Raw genomic sequence first — 24,545 nt, forward strand, 5'->3', positions numbered from 1 at the left:
GTTCTTGTCTGTGTTAAGTCCCATTCGAGCGAAGTTTTAATCAAGTGTAGATTAAAGTGTATCCTTCTTTACCCGAAATGACTACACCTGACCCGGGGTTTTCATGCTTTGAGCAAACTTCTGTTTCCAATATATTTGCTCCCACTTCTTTTATACCTTCCCTTTGAATTCTATCGCTGAAACTTAAAAACGTACGAAGTACTCACCCGATGATCAAGGTTCTTGCAAAGACACCACTACCCGCCATCGTCCTCCTCAATCAGTTTGACTCGTTCCCAGTCTTTCTCGTTATTACTCTAACCGCGCTCGAAAAAATATCGAGCTCCATTAGTTATCGAGCTCGATTAGTTATCGAGCTCGATTAGTTATCGAGCTCGATAAGTTATCGAGCTCGATAAGTTATGGAGCTCGATTAGCAATCGTACTCGATTAGTAATCGAGCTCGACTTGTAGTTATCGAGCTCGATTATGAAACGTGGTTTGCTTATCGAGCAGGAATGGTAATCGAGTACGACAAATGCATATCGGGCTCGGTTGCCCAGGAACAAAATGTGATCCGTCTTATGGAGTGCGATGGGGTTTGGAAAAAAAACCTCGATACCAACGGTGTTTACTTCATAAGTTTTTTAAGGAGATTCAGACACAGGATTCATAGAGAGGATATGAAGTAAGAGTGGAGAATATTGAAAATCAATTTTCCCATGCTGCCGTTTTTGTTTAGGCGATTCTCTTCCCCAAATATCAGGACGCCCTTTTTTTCGCTTGCGCGCGTTCCTGCTTTTTCTGCAACAACGTGCTTTGAGATATTATTGAACTTTTACTGTAAATCTTTAAAGGGTAAATAATATAAAGAACGGAAAACCTAGACATGCATATGAAGCAGTAAAAAAAACTGGATATCGCCGCACCCTTTTTCCTACTCACAACAGCGTCATCTATCGATACAACAACATTAAATCGCACTCTAGTTTTAAAATGCTACTATTTTTGCTCCTTCAATTACGATTGAATCACCAATCTCTTAAACTTTCAATCACATTTTATTTTTGAACACTCTGAATTTTTCGGCGTTAAACACTTCCAAAATAAAGGCAAACCATCACCACAGTGACTTTTGTAGGTGCTTTGAAAACGTCATTTTGCTCTCTGAATCCAACAAAGGCTTTGCCTCTATCCATGAAAATGAATAAACTATCTTTTTTCCCCATTATTATAATAGTCACCTACGGCAAAAAACGCATTGCAGCTAGATGATGCGTGTAGTAAAGCCCTTATCATCCCGTCAAAAAAATGTTACAAGAGAAATCAACATCGGGGAATTCGAAAAGATCTGTTTTAAAAGTGAGTTAAAATTCAAGGTAAAGTCGCACATTTTAAAAGTGCGTCTTTTCGTCAGAAAATCTTTCTGGACCAGTGTGGTCAATAGACCTAACCTATGAAACACTTTTCAACATAGTCATGGACAGAGCTTAATTGTTTATCTAACTTTCTCTCAAAACCTGAAAGTAAAACCCGTAGCTTATTTACAAAACCGGATTTTGAACTAGATACTGATTGGCTAAAACGGCCAAAAAGGCTGCATTGATTTCTGAGGGGCTCCCGTTCTTCCCTCCTTATCCTCCAGCGTGTTGACTGGTCCAGTTTTAAAATTTTCCAGCAGGATTCGATTTCTTGGGTGTCAACCCCATAGTGACTGAGTCAACGAAGTTAAGTCGGTGGACAATCATTTGATGTGCAGTTATGTTGTTAATTCTTTGGTCCATCTGCCGGAAGGAGGGCCAGTAATCCGAGTGCACTTCGGATCTAGGGCGGTGGCCATATCTCGTCTTTCCACTATCTGGAAGTGGTCTTATGCAGGTGAATTTTGTATCGTAACAATTCTAAAAACCCATGTCTCCCTTCGTGCACGTCTTCCCCCATTGTACTGAAATATTGAAAATAGTAGATATATTTGAGATGGATTTTGTCCCATCAATATCTTTATTTAGGCGTTATCCTAGCTATGCATATATGTGTAATTTATCATTCGCCTGTATGAAATAATTTTGATGTTAAAGCGCCCTGAGTACTTTTTGTTGTCACATTTCCACCTTCTTCAGCTTGCGAACCACATGTCCCAGAATATCAAGGAACAATGAGATTATGAAAATATTTACATTTAAAAATCTTTAGACAATGTCTGCTCTAGTATATACTATGTCAGTGATTCTTTTTTAACTCTTTTATTCCAGTAACGGTTATCATAATTTTTGTGTGCCAATAATGGGTGAGTTGCTCGGAGGTGCATAGCAAAGGATGCTCGGATTTTGAGTGCAGGCCGATCAGAGCGATCTTACGACGCTATTTACTGTTTCAGTATATACTTGAGAAAATAGAGATTTCAACCTTTGATAAGTGGTTGAACTCGCTCTCGTTGCATTTTACCACGTTCCCAGGTCCACCAAAGCGTGCGACTGGCCTTTCCTAAAGGTGTTTCGAGCAGCCATCCTGTAAGGGTCTACCAATCTTGCTGTTCAAGCATGCATTTAAATCAGAGAAGAAATAAGCCATGAACTTCCTCTCTTTCCCAGGTCCACCAAGGGGCAGAATTGGCCTATCCTAAAGGAATCTCGAGCAGTCATCCTGTAAGGGTCTACTAATCTTGGTGTTCAAGCATGTATTCAAATCCAGGAAAGCCTGGAAATTCGTTGCTGGGAATCCTAAGCAGAGAAGAAATAAACCTCGTGCAGGGGTTTACCAAGTGGCAGTATGGGTAACTCCTCGAAAAACTGTTTGATCTCACACCTCTTTTCTTGCATCTTCTGCAACGCCTGTACAGCATTAAAAAGGAAAGACCCTTTAACGGTTTTGAACAAATTAAGATGGCCGGCTTAAACTTTGTGCATAAGCATTCTTTTCCCCTGAACATATAGACGCGTATAAGATACGACTTTTATGGTGGATTCTCTTGCTTCGAGAATTTTTGAATTAACATAAAGGAGGCCTTCCACATCGAATGGGAAAAGTGCAGTCTACAACAGCACCTGAGTACGTCGATAATTATTATTGTAATCCACAATACTTTTAGTGTTGTTTTGAGTTTTTTTTTTTTAGTTTTTATTTGTCGCGTAGGCGTCAATCCAATTTGTGCTACGAACAGCAATCAGACGCACGTAAAATTTGTTACTATATAAGATGATAGAGATAGATTAAAGGACGTTTGTGCCAATGCACGCACACGATGAAAGAAGGACTAAAGCGCCCTTCCCCGTTATTGTTTTTCAATTAATACAAAGTACATTTACGTCAGCCCCGCGCGTTAAGATGGTCGCTGCGTTAAAAAAAAAAAAAAAAAAAAAATCCAACGAAATGAGGTTTATCCATAATTGACGGTGCCCACTAAAAAGGAGACGTTGCAATATTTGTGTGCACGAACTAAAAACAATTCATTACCATTGAAATGGAAATGCGACTTTTGGGCATATGCTCAATTCTTTAATTATAAGCGGAAAGGAATTGCACAAAATAATTTCTTTATTATCTCGTGCTGCAAAAAATTGATACCCTCGTTCGCAATTTAAAGCCTGGCATCTTTGGAGAACGCTTTCAGTTTAATCTCTTAAATAGGCCGAGGTGATTACCGAATTAGTCCCTTTTTAAGTTTGGGTTGAATGTTTCATGGAATCTGCAAAAAATTAACTTCGTGTCGTTGCAACAGTGTTCGGCAACCGACCTACCGGCGTTGAGGTTGAACTCGCCAAAAAAAATTCATAAATGAATAATAGTAATGATATTAAAAAGATGCACCAAATAGTGGAGTGTTCCTATTGGGTGATGGTTCGAAAGTTTAAAGAATAAAATTATGGCCAATTCACGGCTGGCGGTTTTTTTTCTCCTTACGCCGGTTACCATAAACATTTTTACTATTAACATTTTTTTTACGACTACCGTTTAAAAGCTTTATCGTGGGGCCCTGCTCTAAAGCTGCATACTGACGTAAGGACTTACCATTTTCTTCTTCTCCTTGTTGGAGTCTACTCAGCTAGCAATAGCGAATAATGATCTAAATTTCAATGATTCTGTGACTTTCTTCAGTTTCTTAATTGACTATTTCGCACTTATGCAAATTACCTCTTTTTCACACGGTTGTATAGAACAAAATGAATAGAACCTCTTTAGCTGACCGTAAATCATTGCTAAGCACAAGGTAAAACAGCCTATTATTTCAACTTGCGACTTCCTCATTACTGCCTCGCGCAAGGTAAGTTTGATTATTTTTCATCTTCTGTTATAATGGCGAGGTGTGTTTGCCGTTGTCACAACAGAAAACAGGACAGTTTGTAATTACAGTTATTACAACGATTACTAAAAATTTAGGTTTTGTTCATAAAAACGTTGGGTTGTTATGTACTTTCATTTAGGACGGAATATATTATTTGTATGTGGTGAAAATATTATCTGCGTGTGCATGTCCTATAACTCCCCTGTTCCCGCGCTTTTTGATCTTACATTCTGCTGTCGCCTATCAAAAATGGACGCCCGTCATAAAAACGTTATTATTTAAACGCTGGTAAATTTACTAGTTGACGAAAGAAACAGACCTGACTTCGAACATACCTAAAGGGAAAACATACCCTATTGATAGGGGTAGGAAACGTCTTAACTGACTGACGTGACTGACAAACTGGCTACCATGAAAACTACCAAAGCTAGCTTTTTGTATTTCTAAAGGTAGAAAATTTACACGATCAAATCTGTTGAACTCACCGATCATTTATTTCTTAATTAACGACAAGTTGTGAAGAAAAAAAGTGTTTGTTTCTTGAGTCACAACAATTGACGATACCCTCACGGCTCCCAAACAACAACAACGCTCAGTAAATTAAGGCATTTCTTGTAATATCAGCATGGATACGGAACGACTTAACTGACAAACCTGACTCGCAAACTGGCTACTGTAAAAAATTCGCGGCCCGTATATCTGACGGAAGAGAACTTATTTGTTCAAATCGGTTGATCTCACCGACCTTCTTTCCTAATTAAAAAATATTTGTAAAGAAACAAAGTCATTGTTTATCGATTCACTGCAATTATCATTTATCCTACCGCCCTCAAAATACAATAACGCGCAATAGATTAAGGCGTTCTTTTGTAACATCCGTTTACAGGATTTTTCAACTCTGATACACTAATATGGGAAAGTAAACTGAGACTACCGAATGTGTACTTATATTCTGTCCAATGCTAGAGACGACATGCTTCGGAAGAAATAAAGGAGAAATCACAACAATAAGTGTTCCTCTGTGCTGCCCAATAGTCTCCTTTGAGAAAAAACTACTTTTAATTCATGTTATGCAAGGCAAGGTTTTTTTTTTTCGCTTTTTTTTTATTATAGCCATATCGTTTCTCCTCCACCCTAGCATCAGCACTGCACTGATGAGGCCCAGAAGGCCGAAACGGTACTGTCTGCAGTTAGTTATATATATTGTTTTATTATGTGTTTTAACAAATTCAAATTCGTGTCAGACTGGGGTGGTGCGAGGCTACGTGTCGGCTTTTATTCGGTGTCGGATGCCTTGTATTCTGTTACCAAACCGGTTATAGCGTCTGCGACAATGGGACCAGGGTATTCAGAGAACAAGGAAAAATGAATTTATCAAATTATTTATTATCACGTAAAACACAGTGCAGCAAACGAACAAATCTAGCTTACTCATACTGAACAGAGGTAAATTGACAATTCTGTTTCCCATTTACCTTGAAAAAAAAACAATTTGACTAAAAAACCTAACCTTTTTTTATATCGCCTAAAAAAGATTTACTATCAGAGCACCACTCTCTACATTTGTCCTCCTAGCTATCTTTCCTTTCATAACGTCATTATCGAGAACATTTTTCTTCAAGTGTACTTCGGTTTCCCACAGGCATTTTTCCAAATGTACACAACTTAACTAAACTGGTGGCTGACTGGAAAACTCAAGTTATTTAGCTTCCAGACTCTCTATTTTCTAAATTCGTCACTTGTTACTAACCCTAAAAAACAACAAAGTTTTGACATCAAAACAACTGCGTCAAGTGATCTTTTCCAATTATTGTTACAGATAAGAGCTAAGAGAGGTATTACATACAGCGAAAAAAGCGGAAGATCTCCATGAAGAAGCACTTAAACTTTTTTCCATTCAAAGTTATTTCTTAAATTTCATTGTTAGTTTGTTCTATGCTTATCACATCGCCTACGATCCTTTTTGTTCTAGTACATAAACGACTTCCATTTTTTGCGTTATCATTTGCGACCTTGTTAACTCTCCTAGTTAATAAATGGAAATCTACTTGTCTTCTTTTAAAAGATAATATGTCAAGACAAACTTGACAATCATAACGTCTTCTCGGTCCACGTGATCCAGTTCACAGAGCGGGATATTTGCTGCTACTTCCCCCTCTCTTATCTCCCTCGCTGAGAAAGGGAAAACCTTCTCCTCGCGGGAATCAGGCATCAGTACTATTCTGTTGACATGAAGCATAAAGTCATTACTGTGGAGAATCATGATAAGGTTTATTTTATTTTTGACAGTTTTCAGGTTCGGAGACATGGTTTTAGATTTCCTCACTCCTATATGGAAAATTAACGATATTGATAGTTGTCGTAAAATACGTCACCTATATGCAAGTACTTTGGCTTATCAGCAACGATCATTTATCCTCTGCACAGCGCTCCAGATTCAAGAGTGAGAATCTATCCTTTATGATAAAGATGAGTCCCTCACCTCGTTCCTACTACCACTGCCGTCACTGCGGACACCAGCTCCAAGGAGAGTCCCGCAAATCGCAGATGCGCCCTCCACCGGTTCCCATTCCAGCACCTGTACTCAGTGCTGAATAGGTGCGGTCCCTTGACGTTACTCCATTTCTCTCCCTTCCAGCGGAAGGAGAACACTCCTCTTTCTTCCAAAATCCATTTTGGTTTGGCTCTCTGAAATGAAACCGAATGTTCAGTTCATGTTAATATGATATCTTTTCTCATTATTTTTAAAATTCAAGCATCTCACCTGGAAATGCATCAGGCCCCGCAGACGCTGGACCTCTCCTTCCTGCAGAACACTGTGGGTTGCGGCTGCATTTCTCGAGTGCTGTGACATGTTCTTCTGTTTTATTATAGCAGTGCAGCCAGTCACCGCACAGCGAACCGCTCTTTCTGGGCACTCGCTTAAATGCAGTGTTAAGTGGAGTCTGCAAAAGAATCAAAATTAGGGGGAGCTGGCTGGCTAGTACTGGCTGGCTAGTTATTTAATAGATCTACTTATTATTTGTATTCTTACAGAAATTATGTTTTATTTCTAATTGTACATACACGTACACGTTTTAACGAGAACTTCTGTACTCCTAGGTGTCACGTGTTTAAATAAAGGATTGATTGATTGATTGATTGAGTGCAACTTTTGGATATTTTATTGGCCTTAAATAGTCATTTTACTATTGATTTCTTAATTAAACAGATAATATCTTACCGTGGAAGGCTTGTTCCGCAGCTTAGAGGGCATAGTACTCTCTTATTAGAGCAAAGGGAAGCGGTATGCTCCTCGAAGGATTCCCTTGTTATTTTTCTACCGCATTCCTGGCAAGGGAGCTTGTGCTTTGCACACTGCGCAGTGTGTGCTGCCATCCTCTCCCTTGCCACCACCTCTCCACACCCATCATTGGCACACGGCATCGGAAACTTTCCACGTGTTTGTAAGTGCTACTCGTGCTCGTGAAATTTTCCTGTCCATAGACAGCCGCTCTTATTGCACTTGACATCAAAATTTCCCAGGATGTCGTCGAGTGCGATATTGACGTGGAGGGTACCTGTTCCTATCGGTGCTTTACAAAGTGGGCATTTTGGGAAAGTCTCAATGCCCATGAGAGTCGCAAGGCAGTGTCGACAGCCTGTATGCCCACATGCCAGAGTCACAGGTTTAACCATTGTCGATAGGCTTCGAATTAACAGACAATAAAGAGAGTTTAGTACACACTATTGCAAAACTAGTGTTGACAAGTCAAGTAATTCCCTTCAAAAATACCCCTGCTAGCAAGGAATTCAGTTCGAAAAGTTGTCGAAGGAAAGTGGAATTTAATCATGGAGTAATGATTCCTTACTCAGAGTTACAACAAACGCAGAACATAAATCTTAATGTTTTAAGGCTTCATAGTTTACTTCTGTTCCTAGACACATTGCTATCATTTCGTCTAATTGGTCAAATTCCTGTTGAAGGAGCAACATTTCTCTCATCTTAGAAAGACAACTGGTGAAGTATAAACCATTTCAGCTCGATCACAGAAGTAAGCAAGTTTGCATTAATGATTTTCATTGCCTTGATATTTAAACATCCCGTCCTTTTGCCTGAAGATTATTACAATTTCGCTCATGATCTCTTTTTCCCAGAAAATGCGAATATAGTTCCGCAGTTAAAAAGAACTTCTGCCTTCTAAATGCCCTGAATGCTGTCGGTTGTTCTCCTTAAACGTCATGTTTAACCTTTGTATTTTGAATTCGCAATTTTTTTCTCAAAGAAGCTGCGTGGTATTGTTTGCTTTAATGCTGATTTTTAAGTGCGACTTCAAACCGGAAATCCAAAAATAAAGAGCCACGAAAATTTTTATTCTCGTCAGGCATAAGGGGGTCTAATTTCTTATCTGTTTTGAAATGTTCAACTCGACACCGAGCTTGGTTTGAAAACCAGCGCATTTTGAAGTTCAGAGTTATGGTGGTTGCTTGACATACAGCTCCACGTTGTTGAAAAATATAGACTTATCTGTTATAAAAAGTTCTTTTGTACATTTTTTTGGGTTCAGTTGAGATAATCAGAGGGCTAGATAGCCAAATTTAAATTCAGACTTTTTGCACTATTTTCCGGCCGAAATTTTAGTGAACCAAAGATACACCCACCACAATTGCGACTCCATACTAGGCTCTTTAAATTTGCGCAAAACATTTCGACGAATATCTCAAGTTTAGAAAACAAAGAGACCTAAAAATTAGAGAGTTATTTCTTAACCTATCTCCTATAACATTGAAATTTCTTAACGAATGCACTGAAGATCTATCTGTCGATGCGTGACAGCGAAAACAAGCAGCTGCTGACAGATAAAAATCATCGCAATAATAAGAAAACAAAAAAAGACTTACCATACAGAACAGTTAAATAGCGCGCCGGGAGGAGAAGTAAACTCAAAATGCTCATGAGACATAGCGAATCTAGCAATGAATAAAGCAGCGGAGTGATCTAGTCCAAGCGAGATCTGCTTTTAATTTGTTGAAATTACCAAGATTAACTGATCAGTAAACGATGAATATCACCCTGTGGACCTCAATGGGAAATGTGTATTCCCTGGACAATTTGACACGTATTCATCAATAACAATTGATACTGATCTGGTAGCAATCGATCCGCGAAATGACAGTTGCCCATGCATGGTCTCAAGTTCCTGTTCAAACAATAAAAGTTTCCATTCTGCGTGTACGAGTGTCTATGTGTGCACACCACTTCCTAGAAAAGGGTCACTTGCCCGTTTGATGTAATTAAAGAACAATTGGACGATTAAAAAATTGCGTTTGGTGCATTTGCGGAAAACGATCCCAAAATTGTTTAACTATCAATGTAAGTGTCCCGTAGCGACAGGCCTAGGTGACATGGGTGTGCCGTGAAACAAAAGCCTTTAATTAAGATATAAATCATATACACGTCGGTCAGTTTCATTTTCGGCGTGGTTTCGCGTCATCGAAGGACATCGATTAGTGTAGCAAGCACTTAAGTCTTTTAGATTAAGCCTTCAACTCTACGAGATGAACCACAGTAAGCGCGCTTTCCAAAGAACTGTTGTCTTTCTGGATAAACGGCACAGAAGCGTGCCAAACAAGACTGAGCTGGGCAGGCTCACTACCGCCAAGCGGATTTCTGATTTATCATTTACAAAGAACGACAGCTCTTCCCAAATCGGAGAATTACTGGTGAGAGCATTTCCTCCTCTTACAGGAAAAGACCTTAGCAGGTAAGTGCTGCTCCCTACATAATCTGTATCGTAGGCTAGAAAAATGGTTCCAGGGAAAAGAATGAGAAGTACCGTAATAAAATAAGCGAAATGCCGAAAAGAGGCGAGATTGGATGTAAACGTGAATGAAAGAAAACTAAGGTTGCTGTAATACATATTCCTTTAGATGTCTTGCAATTACTAATAACATTGAGAATTTCTCGCCAAGTGAGAGGATTTATTGCATTTAAAATTGGTTACAAGGCAACACTTCGAACAACTTGCCAGTTTGCAATCATTTGCGACGTGATAAAAAAATGAAATGAAATGTTGGCCAATTTTATTAAGAACATCTTAGATGATAATCTTCCTTGTAACAGTGCACATTGAATTATTTAAACTTACAATACTCTTTTTCATGTGACATACTGTGCAATCTTTCTCTCATTGCTACGATCTAAAGCAAATACCACTAAAACAAATGTCACAGTGCATGCGAAATTAATGTATGTACCTTGCAGAAATAAACCCAGAGTTAAATTCAATTCAACAGAAAAATTAGTGTGGGTAACTACAATCACCTTTCTGTCATTACTTTATTACACTAGCTTGGAAATAATAACATCGTATGCGAGAGGGCATGCAATGAGGACAGTGGCAACTGGCCTTCAAAGTGGCGTGCAGCTCATGAACCACTTTGGTGGAAGTAGAAAGAAAAAGATCTTTATATTTTTACCAAGTCAAGGTCTGTGTATATTTGAAATGTTACTTATGTCAACCAAACCTTACATCTGCACAATGTGTTTAAGTTGTTATCGTCAAATGGAGCATAATTATGTCTTGGGCAATCTTTCTGTCATAATTTTAATTCAATTTAGCTTTCTATGAACTTATATTTATGCTCGATACTTTATTTACCTAATATCTAAGTAAGGTGTCTTTCCCTGCAGCCTTGCAACTTCTAGCACAAATTAATAGGAAAATAACAAACCTCCGGTACTACACAGAACTTTCAGAAGAAATTGGTCATTTGTTACCTCATCACCCTAGGAATAGTGATGTGCATGACTACTGCAATTTTCCAAATATTAATAGAGTAGCAGAGGCTGGCTTTATCAAAATGCATACCTTAACATGAAACAATTCAAAGGTTGATGGCCTTTATGTCATAATTGTATCCACAAACACTTGCAACAGTCTTCTAAAAGCCCATTTCCAGTCAAATTTATAAAAAATTTATAGATTATAGACATCTGATCACCACATGTGCATGCATAACCTGTTCTCTCACCACAGCTCTGTCATCTTCCACTTCATCATCAGCATCCACTTCCACATCTTCATTGTCCACAGTCAGTTTACCACCCACATCTGGAGCCTCTTCAACACCTTCAGCATCTCCAACCCTTGTACCACCAACATCTACAGCCACTTCTACATCTTCTTCATCAACAGTCAATTTACCACCAACATCTACAGCTACTTCAACATCTCCAGTCACTTTACCACCAACATCTACAGCTACTTCAACATCTCCATCATCCACAGTCACTTTACCATCCACATCTCTATCCACTGCCGCCTTAACATCTACATCATCACAGGCCACTTTACTGTCCCCATCTTCAAGCAGCCTTGTATCTACACTGCCACTTGCACAACCCTCCACATCCACTCCACTGGATCTGATGCCTTTGCCAGTTGATGGAGGTAACTGGAAAAAAGTTTTGTCAATATTTGAAATTAATTAAGCTTTTCAGATCCTTCACAAAAATTTGAAAATATCAATAATTACAAGTCTGAGTTGAAAGGTATCTGCTTATACTACCAACAGCTTGGAGTTTGTCTTTCCCTTTGTAATTCAATTTACTGACTAGTTATGTTATTTTCAGTGGGTACATCTCATCCTGCCAATTGAAAGTGCCTAGATGAAAATCGAAGAAGTATGACAAGTTCTAATTTAATTCTGAATTTTAAGTGTAATCTAAATTGCTTTTGACATCATAGCTTCTACGCGACGATATCTCACAGCAGTGGCAACTGCCAGTGCAAGAGGACTGACATCAGGTATAACTGCACGTTTGTCTTATTTTTTTTATTCGCTTTCTGCATTGGTGTTCTAAATGTGTATATGGGTGCGCCATCGTCCTCCTCAATCAGTGTTTGACTCGTTCCCAGTCTTTCTCGTTATTACTCTAACCGCGCTCGACAAAAATTCGAGCTCCGTTAGTTATCGAGCTCGATAAGTTATCGAGCTCGATAAGTTATCGAGCTCGATTAGCAATCGTACTCGATTAGTAATCGAGCTCGACTTGTAGTTATCGAGCTCGATTATAAAAGGTGGTTTGCTCATCGAGCAGGAATGGTAATCGAGTACGACAAATGCATATCGAGCTCGGTTGCCCAGGAACAAAATGTGATCCAACGTGGTTGGCTCATCGAGCAGGAATGGTAATCGAGTACGGCAAATGCATATCGAGCTCGGTTGCCCAGGAACAAAATGTGATCCTACTACTCAAATTCCAAGTCTCGTTTTATCATTTTGCCATTTCCCACCTGGACATTATTGTGGAGCAGAATTAAAATATTGGAGTTAGCATATTGGACATTCTCGGAAAATTGGACCAGTGGAAATAAACAATCGGCCATTTTTCGAGATCCTTGGTCCTTTTGCTTGAGAAATACTACTCAAAGTTTCTTCTTATCATTTATGCCTTTTCTCCCTTATAAATTATATGAACAACCCAAATATGCTGCCTTGCCTGAGCTATGTTTACTGGGAAAAATTATAACCAATCAACAATTGGAGTAAATGGCTATGGGCAAAATCCCATAGCCGCATTTATTTAAAATTACTGTTCAATCAAATCCTTTATACAAAGTTTGGCCCAGTAAAGGTGAGGGCACTGAAAACGCCAAAAAATACATTATAATGATCAGAAAATGAGGAGTGGCTGGGACAAGGGGAGGAGGAGGGATGAAAAACCACGTCTTTAACCACCTTCAAGATAGAACGGAGTGACGCTCACATGGGAGCCTGGTCACTTGGCAAGCACAAGTATCCTAAAGGGTATTGGGTATAATCCAAATAAATGCCACCCCAAGTCCGAGGCCCCCAAAAGAAATAAAAAGTACACAACGGGGAGAAGAAGCAAAAAAATTCTATTTGCAAGCAAATATTTCCTTTTTTAATTTGCGCACATTGGCATTTTCGCGGACAAGAAATAAAATATTAGAGTTTGCATCAGATCAGGATCATTTGAATATGATCGCGCATAGATTGTTCATGGATCAGCGTCGCATTTGTCTAACAAATGTTTACGTTCGTTTTACCACTATTGCGATGTCTGAGGTGGTTGTTCGATTAGAAAAAGAATGCTAGCTGCTTTAAATTTATCCACCCCGGCATACTGTAATCCTAAACTTAGAAGTTTATTGTTTGAGAAAAACGTTCTCTGGGAGCAACTGATTCAACGTGTCACAGTGCATGAATTCAGCTTTTTCTAAGAAACTGGGGTCCATCTTACTGTGTTGATCTAAAGAATATTTCATATTTCCCCATTCAAACTGTTGCTTACGCACTGCAAACGATTATTTCGAGGCTACATCTGTGGGAAACTGTTAATTGGTCGAAAGTGTTTGTCATATCAAGGAATTGCGATTAACATGGTATATTAATATAAAATCTAGACGCATATCTGCGTGACCTCGGGCTTTCAACATCGTACATCTGGAGTTATCTTAGGGAACTGCCATTGTTACTGTCGTCGCGCAATTTCATCATTTTCGGTCACGAATAAGTCTACTTGTGACTATATTTGTCTGCTGGAGTGTAATGAATGTTGTTATGGCACTTCGAGGACTTTTAAGGCTTTTAGGAACCCTGAGTAGGTAATGTATTTGCCTTTCACTGTAAGGAGAAGGGAATTTTTTATCTATTATTGGTACCAAGTCATAGTTTGTTGCCAAATGTTCACCCAAGGAGAGTTGTCAGAAATCAGTAGATTGAATCAATATTACTGTTAAATAGTTCATATTGTTTTTATTAGAAAATTCTCTTAATATTGAATACTGCTGATGGCCACAACAAGAGAAGCAGGGGTGTTTACAGTTTTAGTTTACTCATTTAGAGGCATTTGACTTTCATTGCATACCAAGAGGGATTACACATATTTTGACCTTTTTGTGGGTTTAAAAATATATGTCGTACAAAAACCTGAAAACCACATCAAAAACCCTGTGTATTCAACTATTACTTCTTACACGATTTTCGAGAATTGAGTTGCTGTCAACTTAATCAGACAATATTCCTTCAATGTAACCACTTTTAAGATCTAATCTAACTTCAGTTCCACAAACGTCAGATTTTGGCAAATCATCTGACAGTAAATACTTGTTCAAAGATAAATTTTCGTAATCTTTTGCCATACTGAATAACATTAGAGAAGGTGTTTGAATTCCAATAACTACATGATTTTATTGCGGAGTAGTAGAGTGAATGGACAGCCACAGCACAATTCAAATTGAACTTTCTGGTTTCACAGGCATGACTGAAAATGGGCACTATTTTGAATTTTATCAATTTTAACCCCTTTCAACTCAAATATATCATTGTTATGTATACTCCGAAAATAATGTACTAAGATATTCAGTAGTGATACCTCGCTCCATCCAAAGCGTTAAACATGGCAACATTTCTTTTCCTTGGAAAGTTAGTGCTCGCTTAATGTAATAAACTTTCTATGAATCCCAGAGGCCATGCTCTGAAGTATAATTTGCTTGTAACAGTCGAGTAAAAATGTTTCCGAAATTCAGATTGTTCATATTGGCAGAGAACCAAGAAAGAGGATAGGAGAAGAATAAACCAACATACACGGAAATTTTGGACTGACGAATAAAGACAATCGATCGTTTTACCTAGCCGAGAGATCTTTGATCCTTTCGCTCATAAATCGCCGCTCAAATTTAAATCATTTGCTTAACTATTTTATCATTTACCCATTTGGTGCATCTATCCAGACCGTAGATGAAATGTACTCAGCATGACTGTCATTCGAACAGGAAATCGTAACTATACTTTGATCATGGACCTCTTTCACATGTTTACCTATATTTTACGGCTGCTGCCGAGCTAGAGGTGGCGCTGCAACTGGAGTAAAATAGCTAGCTTCCTAAACATTATCCTCACCGGCATAACATTGAATTAAAGCCAAATTTGCCTTGTCAGAAAACCGTTATGTGGGAGCAATTGATCGCACGTCTTGAGCATATAAGTTATGAAATCAGCCCTTTCTAAGGTTTCCACGCTGCAAATGATTTTACGAGGCGACAACTTCGGGAAAGAAGTTAATGTTATAAGAACTGTTTGTTAAATCAGGGTAATGCGATAGCTATAACCAAGATTTTAGGTTCTTAGGAGAATTTAGTCTCAACTTTGGATCTTACTTTAGAGACCTAGGAATGCGTCACGCTAAAAGCAATTACTGAGGTTATGTAACAGATATTTCAGTTGATGTTACAAATGATAACAATGAAATTAAGGTAAAAAATAATCACACAGGAATTTCGGAAATTTCCGGTCATTGTCGATTCTTATTGATTGATTCAGCTTACATTTGTCAAAATCACCACGCCTTATTGGTCATGGAACATGATAACAAACCGTTTCCGTCACACCCTCAGAAACCTGATTTCTGTCTTTCCATCTCTAGTCTCAAAACGTTGAAACAAGCCTATGGATAGTTTTTCCTCGGTAATAAACGATTTATGAACTTTTTCAGTACATCGATACTATGAGGCACATATTCCATTTTTACTTTAAAGTCGTTCATTTCATTTACAGCAAACATGTTGTCTTACAATCACTCACTCTAATTTTCTACCACTTGTCAATCCGAACACTTTTTTAGTTTAGAACCACAGATAACTTATAATTTTCTTCCCCGTCATTAAACGTATTTAGCGGACAGGACAATAAGTATGGAATACTTATTCCATAGCACGTTAACTTTATTTGGTAAATCCTTTAGCTACAGATAAATTACTTTCTATAAAATTTTCTACACAGTTTTGTTCCGTCTGGGGTTCCAGCTATCTCGAAATATTAAGCTGGATGCATTCACTTTTCAAGCCGTGACACGGCGCAGGCAATTTTTTTATTTTAACCTTAAGTGGAAAACGTGACACAAGTTCAACTTAGTTTACACCTTATGCAAATGAAAACTGAACATGCGTAAATGAGATGTTTTCTGTATAGAAAGATGGGCTTAAAATCGTAAACATCAGTAATGGAATAGCCTTTCTTCGAAGGAGCTTCAACCTTCACTGCGATCCTTCCGAAGCAGGTTTATTTTACTTCAAACTTGCATGGTAGGAGAAATATATTTAGGTTGTGTTGATTATCTTTAAGTCAGCGGTCCAAACTCGATTTTAATCAAAGCAATCCAGTCTTTCACAGCGATGGGGTCCATTTTTGGCTTGACGAACCGACCGCTTTGTTTAAATTGCGAACATCTCGATCGTATTTTGAGTCGTTTAAACAGTTTCTTATTGAAGTAAGTAAAACTGATACCATTTAACAGTAGTTATATCGAAGATTAGTGGCGTAACACTTTCTTGAGAATGCATATCACGAACTGCATCTTTTATATTCTCGCAACTGCTTGATTATTCCGGGAATTCATGATGACCATTTCTTAATCTCCATAGTAGCATAAGTCCTCCTCGATCCTTACTGTTCTTTCACCGCGGTTTTTTCACCTACTCACCTAACATTAAGAATAGCAAAGATAGATCAGAGGAAGAGGCAAACAGGAGACGCACAAATGAAAATAGCATCTCCATGTTTAGCTTATCGCAGAAGAAAGTAGAATACCACCATGTAACTTCATTGGTTGCTCAAATGAAATTTCTCGGAATTTAAAGAAGCAAGCAAACGCCGTCTGACTAAACGCGTCTATAGTTCACTCTTTTTTCTTAACTACTGGAATCAAACGATTCCTTCGTATCAGAGACTAAAGGTGGCAAACTGTAAAATAATTGAACTGTTCCAAGAATCATACGTTGAAGTGGTCAACAATCTGTTTCGTTTCTGAGAATTTTCGAGTTTAAAATCTGCTTCAACCCACCAACGCTTTCATAAAATAGAAAAACTCCGAGTCAGCTTTTCACGCCACAGGAAAGAGGATAGGAGAAGAATAAACCAACATACTCGGAAATTTTGGACTGACGAATAAAGACAATCGATCGTTTTACCTTTCCGAGAGACCTTTGATCCTTTAGCTCATAAATCACCGCTCAAATTTAAATCATTTGCCTAACTATTTTATCATTTACCCATTTGTTGCATCTTTCCAGACCGTAGATGAAATGTACTCAGCGTGACTGTCATTCGAACAGGAAATCGTAACTAGACTTTGATCACAGAAAAATAACAACAAACCATTTTATTACCGTAAATAGGAGAGAATTAGCTCTTTAAGATCTCTTTATACTCGGAGGCACCGTGAACGAGGAGCGATATATTATATCCTGTTTCCAAACCTATTCTGGGTGTGGTACCAAAAAGTTCTACTTTTCTCACAGTTTAAGTGATGCTTGTGATAAACTAGAAATAAAAAAGGGGATGGCTCTCTTGCCTCTGTAATTGACAGTTTGTTGGCCCTTCATGCGCACGACTGCTTTGGCACTTGTTCTATCGTGTCTTTCGTTACTTGCTGATTGAGATGAAGGATCACCAGACATAAGATTTACTCAGTAACAAACCCGCCACCATGACTCGTTCAATACTCCTTTGCATCGCCAGAAGCTGTGTAAATTATAGTACTGGTTGACTCGATTAGCCCGCTCATAAAGTATTTTTTTTCCACGCCATAGGTAAATAGATATTGAAAGATTAAGCCAAGCCCTCTGCCCGAGGTATTCTTGGGAAGTTATGGCTAACGATATATAAACAATCCATGAGTTATTCTTTCTAAGATGTGCTGAAAAACCTCGCTTTGTGATTTGCCATATGACTATGTCAGTATTTTTCTGCTCAGGGAGTGCCGGTATAAATTAATCGGCAATTTCCATTGTTCCAGAAGGAGATATAAAGTAATGAGTGTAGTTTGGATAGATTAGCGAGACTTCGATTTTAGACAAGCGTCGGGTTTCTCACCACCTCACATAGCTTAAGGTCGGGCTGAAGGTGTCTGTATAGTAGACATTAAAAGCCCAGAATTTTAATATGCAATTGTGGCAATGCGAGTCTTGCTCACCTAGTTCAATCAAATTGCGACCAAAAGTTCACTGAAAAAATTCTTGGATTCCTTGGAAACATTTCGTTTCGAACGGCACAGTTATAATTTGTTAAACAATTTTTAAGACAAATGTCGAAATGAAGGATCATGCACTGAGATTTTTACTTAAGTTTCACTTTCTCTTCTACAGTGATACGGCAAGTTTCATTTTTAATTTTGTTGATATCCCTTCCAGTTCAGCATTTTTCGCTGTGAAATAGATATCGAACTCACAGAGTCATCATGAATGTAAGTATGGTCACTAGAATAAGATGATCAGTATGCCGAATGCTTTCGGTGAACGTCAGATAAATCATTATAATACAATGCAATATGTTATTTGTTATTTGACAATGAATCCTTGTTCCCCTGGCTCCGCAGATAGCAGTGCTAATCGAGGCGGGCCAGGATAATCAGTAAAAGAAGAGGAAAATACACGTATTAAAAACTACAGATAAATAAATAGATGGTAAATAAGTAAAACAAATTAAGTCTACGGACACAACTATGTGATTAATTCAAGTCGAGAGCGCATTATGTTGTGAGAGGTGAATATATAAGATAAAATGGATAAGGTAGGATGGGCGAGACAAAGGTGATAGCTACTAAGAGTATTTACTAACTTTAGAGACAATCGATTCTAAGTCTTCGTAGGAGTCTTCAGATTCTAATATATTGAACAAGATCGTATGAATTTTTTTTTAAAGATAAGTTTTGGTAGTATTCGGAGCTTAGTTGGTATCTCATTGCACAGTTTTGCACCGATTCTTGAAAACGATTTCGTTCAATTTGAACTTCTTACTTCACTTTTTGTCGCATAGCGTCAGCAAAATCAAACCGCAAGCAAGGCTATACCATTGTGCATTCCTAACAACATGAAATATGATACAAGGACAGGTATGCTGCATAAAAGTGGAGAAGCGTGTCGCAACTTGTACATTGTTGATGAAGCAGTAACACAATTGAGAAATATCAAAGGTATGCTACATTAATACAAACTCCAAATAAGTAACCACTTTTAACAGCCCCCTAACTCTGATTTCTCCGCCATCACTGCATCGTTAGCGACATACTCCCATTATTGCAAGCTTTCTCTCCGAGTAAATTGAGTTTTGATTTCATATCTTTTTGAGAGTCGTTTCCTTTCCCATTCCTGTTTTCCGCATTTAATGCCCCGGTCGATTTTCTCATTCTCCTCCTTCTCTTTCTTCTCCTTCCTTTCTCCGCCTTCTACTTTCCCCCTTCTCCTCTTCTTCTGTTTCTTCATCTTCCCTTTCTTCTGCTTCCTCTTCTTCTTCTTTTTCTTCTCTTCCTTCTTCTCGTTCTCTCCTTTTTTTATTGTTATTCCTGTACATCTTTTTCTCCTTGTTTTTTTATTTTTTACTCTTCTTTGTTTTTGCGAGAATCACAGACAGCGACTGTACACATTTGTCTCTTTGCAGAACGCATAAGTGTTGTGGCAATAGTTGGTCCATGCAGAGACGGTAAATCCCTTATTTTAAGTGAAGTGTTTGGTCAGCCAGACGTTTTTCCAGTGGACATAAGATGGATCCTGAAACGATGGGAATCTGGATTTGGATTTTGCCACATACAGTTAAGGTAAAATTACACTTTCAAAGGGGATGATGGTTCTCAGTTTTTAATTTATTTTTCATCAAATTCTATATAAGTTAACTATGAATAAAGGTATTATAAAAAGTCACACACAAAGAACCATTATAGGAAACTTTACGATTTAGGATTTAAAACATTTTCTGTTAGTAAAAAGTCAGTTTGACATATCAAACAAAATAATGGGAGATATCTGCATTAAAGTAATTACAGTCTAGAATATTGAAATTATTTGAACATTTAGAACATTTTGATATAAGTTAATGATTACATGGCAAAAATATTATGAGAACCATTACGATATTCTAATATTTGATATATTCCTTTTCTTTCTATTTGATTAAGGATCACAATGGTCGCGACTTAAGAATTGTGTTATTGGATTCAGAGGGAACTGACTCGGCACATGCCAAGGGACAACATGATAATCAAATCTTCATTTTGACAGTTTTATTGGCTTCGGTGTTGATTTACAATTCTAAGGGAGTCCCTAAAAGAAATGACCTTCATCAACTGAAGTATCCTTCTTGTGATAAAGTGGCAATATTATTTTTAAATGGACCTTTTGTTCATCAATCTGTGGTACTTTATTGTTACTTGTTTTCGCGGGAACTTAAGTTAACGAAATGAAACGGGCATATTTCGCGGGGCTTTCATTTCGTGGCTTGGCAAAGATTTATATCTCAAAGGAACTAAATTTCACGAAATTGTTCAAATACTGATCTGCATTCTGCTCGCAGAATATAGCTCAATTGGTTAGTGCACCAGATTGTGTTGTGCGGGAGGTCGAGGGTTCGAAAAGCCCCTATAGGGAGTGGTCGGTTAACCTATGTAACCTATGTAACCATTAACAAACAGTTCGTCTAATGAACTGTTACAACTGATTTTGATTTTTCAATGATACTGAACAAACTATATGATAACAAAACTTAACTGTAAAAAGTTTGAATTGTTCCTTTGTAATGAAGCAGAGCTATACAAAATTGTATGTTTGCAGGCTCAATAGTTGACTACGTAGCTGATGAGAAATAATTAAGAAGTATAAATAACTAGAAAGTATTAACGGCTTGTCGAGACGAGTTGCAAGAAGCTAGATAGAATAGTTTACTAGAACTACAGACACGCACGCCAAAAAATTAATATCGAAAACATGGACGAAGTAACTATGTATTAAATATTATAATAAATATTAAATAAATACAGATTACAGAATTATATGGCCGAATAATAAATTCCGCATTTTTTTTTAAATTTTTTGAAAACTCTCTTACGCAGGTTTTTATATCGCTATTTTCCAACAATCGTGAAAATCGTGAAATTGAGTCCGGCGAGAAATAGTTAACAGTAAGGTAGTAAATTTACAAATTTACCTTGACATGATTTTAGCTACATAGTAAGACTGTCCACGCAAATTCAGGCCAGATCAGATACCAGAACCAGGCGTCCAATAAAAAACGAGGACGCCTTCCATCAAACTTTCCCGCATTTTATTTGGCTCCTGAGAGATGTCATGACTGATCTACCAGACGACTGCAAGGACATAAGGGATTACTTCTTGACAAGGGCAAGGGCAACAAAAATAAAATTGTATTTTAAGTCTTAAAAAGGATCTTCCCCCAAAGAAAAGGTAGAACAAGGGTGGTAAGGAGATCAAGTATGAACTCAGCTATATCGTCCGGCTAACAGGCCAATTTTTATTCCGCCAACTTATGACGTTTTCTGAGATCTAGAGCATATAAGAGACCGGGAAAAATAGAGTACATTGATTGAGTAATTTGAATACAGTTAGTATTACAATACTTTATTTCAGAACAACATGTAAATACATAATTATTAAGAAAAAGGAAACCCAGAGGTTGGCCCTATATCAAGGGTCTCCTATTTATGTAAAAAATCTTACAGAACTAGTTAATAAAAAATAAAAAAGTCAAATAAGAAACAGCTAAATATCAATTATTAAATGACGATTCAATAAATATTCATATGTTTCTTCAATTTTGATTTAAACTCACGAACGTTAGGGCTGTCACAAAAATTAAATAAATTAATAGGAAGACTATTCCAGGGTTTGATAATTCTGACAAAGAAAGAATTTTTGTAACAGTTCAGTTTTGCGAGTTTGAGTTGTAGTTTATATGGGTGGTTAGATCTCGATTTAGTGTTTTTACAAAGTTCAAAATAGTCGCTGAAATTCAATCCATTTAGATTGAATACAGTTTTATAACATTTCACTAAGGAAAGGAAATCTCTCCTTTGTAGTAAAGAGTTCCATTTAAGAATTTTACACCTCTCCGTGTACGCCATCTCTTGTCTTCTTTGGCCTAAGGCAATTCGCGAGGCTCTTCTTTGTATCTTCTCAATTTCATCGATGTCTTTCATGAGGTGTGGTGACCACACCGGGTAGGCGTATTCCAAGATTGGACGAACCAAGGTTTTGTACAAGTTTGAAAAAATATCTTTGTTTTTACCGCCTACTGTGCGTTTAAGTAAGCCAAGAACCTTATTTGCTTTGTGAACTATTTGTTCAACATGTTTTGACCATTTCAGATCACTAATCATAATAACTCCAAGATCTTTGTAATTAGATACATTCCTCAACACTGTACTCGATATATTGTACCGCGTGGACTTTTTGTCTCTGTTATGTGTAATTCTCATGACTTCACATTTGGTAGAATTAAATTTCATCTGCCAACGATCCGCCCATAGGTCGAGGGTGGTCAGATCTATCTGTAAAGCAATAGAATCATCGATATTATTTATCTGTCGGTAGATTTTGGTATCGTCGGCAAATAATTTGGCAGTAGACGTGATGATGCCAGGTATTTCGTTCACATAAATAAGGAACATAACCGGTCCCAGTACTGAGCCTTGAGGGACACCAGATGTAACTGGTGTCCAATCCGAGTACGATCCACGTACCATAACTCTTTGTTTTCGATTGGTTAAGAAGTTCTTGAACCACAGGTGCAGCTGCCCATCTATCCCGTACCTATTGAGTTTTAAAAGTAGGCGCTCATGAGGGACACTGTCGAACGCTTTTGACAGGTCCAGAAATATTACATCAGACACTTTAGACGAATTTCTTGTTAAGCACCAGTCATTATAACAGCTTAAAAGTTGTGACACTGTCGATCGGCCCTCCAGGTATCCAAATTGGCTTGGGTTTAGTAGTTGGTGTTCCGTCCAAAATGAGACAACTCTCGATTTCACAATCTTCTCCGCCGTTTTACTGATGATAGATGTTAGCGAGACCTGGCGATAGTTTTCCTTTCTATATTTTGGTCCCTTTTTATAAATTGGAATAACGTGTGCAATTTTCCAGTCGTTAGGTAGTGAGCCGGATTGGAACGACATGTTAAATAAGTTACAAAGTGACGTAGATAGTTCCAGTGCACATTCTTTTAGGATACGAGGCGATAATTTATCAGGACCTGGGGATTTGTGTATGTTTAGGTTTTTCAGATGTTTTTCCACTTCGCTAGGTGTACATAATACATTGCACAACTTTTCATTGAGAACATGATCAAATTCCGGAAGAAACTTTTGTTCTTGTGTAAATACTGATGCAAAATATGCGTTCATATGTTGTGCAATCTCCTGATCCCCAGTAATTTCTACACTTCCATCTTTTAGGAACAATAGGTCGTTAGTTCCTTTTCTTATTGAACGCATGTAGTTCCAAAAAGGCTTGGAATTATTCTCTACCTGCAATTTATCTGCGAGTGCCTCAAGATGTCTCCATTTGGCTGAGTTGCATTTCTTTTTCAAAGAATTGTTCAAAGTACGATAGGCGGCCCAGTGATTTTCATTGTTGGATTTTTTTGCTTTTTTATAAAGGTGTTTCTTTTTCCTGCACAATTTAGTTAAATCCTTCGTAATCCATGGAGCGATGTTTTTTCTTCTATGCCGGTACTTGGGAATACTTTCGTTTACCGCTGCAAAATAAAGGTCTTTCCATGCTTCCCAGTTAGCATTTATGTCTTGTTGTTCTATTGTAAAGTACCAGGGTGAATAACTGAACAAAGATCTTAGATGATTCCAGTCTGCCTTGTTGAATGCATAATTTTCTTTAGTTGAGATCCGTTGTTGGTAGGGGCGAGTGTTTACGATGAATGTTATTGAATTATGATCGGAGAATGGTTCACCGACTTCCAAGTTATTTATCAGGTCGATGTTAGTCGTTAGTACTAGGTCTAATATGTTGTTCCCACGAGTAGGCTCGTCAACCATTTGATACAAGAAATGGTCTTGAACTATTTCAGACAGGAGGTAGTGATGCTCAGATGATTTAGTAGGATGGTTCGTAGACCAATCAAACTCGCTTAGGTTAAAATCTCCAGTAATGAGAAGATCTGTGGTTGTAATCGAAGAAAGGTATGACCGAAGGTCTTCCAGAGGCTTCAAGTCACTATTTGGCGGCCTGTAAAATGTTCCAATCGTTAATTTCTTCCCTGCGTCCGTGATTATATCAACAAATAGTAACTCAGAAGGTAGATCTTGGTGTTCTCGTATTGAGGTGATTATGTCTTTCTTCGTCGCGATCAAAACACCACCGCATATAAATATATAAAAGTATATAAAAGTATCGTCCCTTTTACTTCATAATTTTGAGACCTAGTTTCTTTTCCGAAGCATTTAACCTTTTTTTTTAAATTTTGCTATGACCAA

The 24,545-nt window shown here is 37.8% G+C and overlaps 2 protein-coding genes and 1 long non-coding RNA gene across 6 annotated transcripts; 2 read left to right on the forward strand and 1 right to left on the reverse strand.

Moving 5' to 3' along the window:
- Positions 1-853: 853 nt before the first annotated feature.
- On the forward strand, positions 854-3,878 carry LOC148736007 (uncharacterized). The gene is made up of 2 exons (XR_015999354.1): positions 854-1,857; positions 2,571-3,878. It is a non-coding gene; the product is annotated as an uncharacterized LOC148736007 (long non-coding RNA).
- Positions 3,879-5,627: 1,749 nt separating this feature from the next.
- LOC148736008 (uncharacterized) lies at positions 5,628-11,417 on the reverse strand. Its single transcript, XM_088754791.1, has 5 exons — positions 11,276-11,417; positions 7,485-7,949; positions 7,026-7,206; positions 6,744-6,949; positions 5,628-6,483 (listed from the first exon to the last, which is right to left on the reverse strand). The coding sequence occupies exons 2-5, from the start codon at positions 7,685-7,687 to the stop codon at positions 6,306-6,308; spliced, it is 768 nt and encodes a 255-aa protein (XP_088610917.1). The 5' UTR covers positions 7,688-7,949; positions 11,276-11,417; the 3' UTR covers positions 5,628-6,305.
- Positions 11,418-16,233: 4,816 nt separating this feature from the next.
- LOC148736009 (guanylate-binding protein 4-like) lies at positions 16,234-21,869 on the forward strand. Of its 4 annotated transcripts, none has more exons than XM_088754991.1 (6): positions 16,248-16,353; positions 18,460-18,512; positions 19,085-19,241; positions 19,706-19,862; positions 20,220-20,392; positions 21,261-21,869. In XM_088754991.1, exons 2-5 carry the CDS (start codon positions 18,507-18,509, stop codon positions 20,239-20,241), a joined length of 342 nt encoding a protein of 113 aa, XP_088611117.1. In that variant the 5' UTR covers positions 16,248-16,353; positions 18,460-18,506; the 3' UTR covers positions 20,242-20,392; positions 21,261-21,869. The 4 variants fall into 4 exon arrangements, with proteins under 4 accessions (XP_088611116.1, XP_088611117.1, XP_088611115.1 ...); XM_088754989.1 differs by having other exon boundaries at positions 16,259-16,353; positions 19,161-19,241; XM_088754990.1 differs by having other exon boundaries at positions 16,234-18,512.
- Positions 21,870-24,545: the final 2,676 nt, after the last annotated feature.

This window comes from Stylophora pistillata, chromosome 3 (genome assembly GCF_964205215.1).
Source record: "Stylophora pistillata chromosome 3, jaStyPist1.2, whole genome shotgun sequence".
Classification (NCBI taxonomy): domain Eukaryota; kingdom Metazoa; phylum Cnidaria; class Anthozoa; order Scleractinia; family Pocilloporidae; genus Stylophora; species Stylophora pistillata.

Excerpts from the sequence above, each read along its gene's own strand:
- LOC148736008 (XM_088754791.1), bottom strand. The coding sequence starts at position 7,687 with ATGCCGTGTGCCAATGATGGGTGTGGAGAGGTGGTGGCAAGGGAGAGG. Across the intron at positions 7,207-7,484 it reads TGCGGAACAAGCCTTCCACG|ACTCCACTTAACACTGCATT; the intron begins GTAAGATATTAT and ends ATTCTTTTGCAG. Across the intron at positions 6,484-6,743 it reads GCAGTGGTAGTAGGAACGAG|AATAGTACTGATGCCTGATT; the intron begins GTGAGGGACTCA and ends TCATGTCAACAG.
- LOC148736009 (XM_088754988.1), top strand. The coding sequence starts at position 19,809 with ATGGATCCTGAAACGATGGGAATCTGGATTTGGATTTTGCCACATACA. Across the intron at positions 19,863-20,219 it reads TTTTGCCACATACAGTTAAG|GATCACAATGGTCGCGACTT; the intron begins GTAAAATTACAC and ends TATTTGATTAAG. Across the intron at positions 20,393-21,260 it reads AATGACCTTCATCAACTGAA|CTACATAGTAAGACTGTCCA; the intron begins GTATCCTTCTTG and ends ACATGATTTTAG.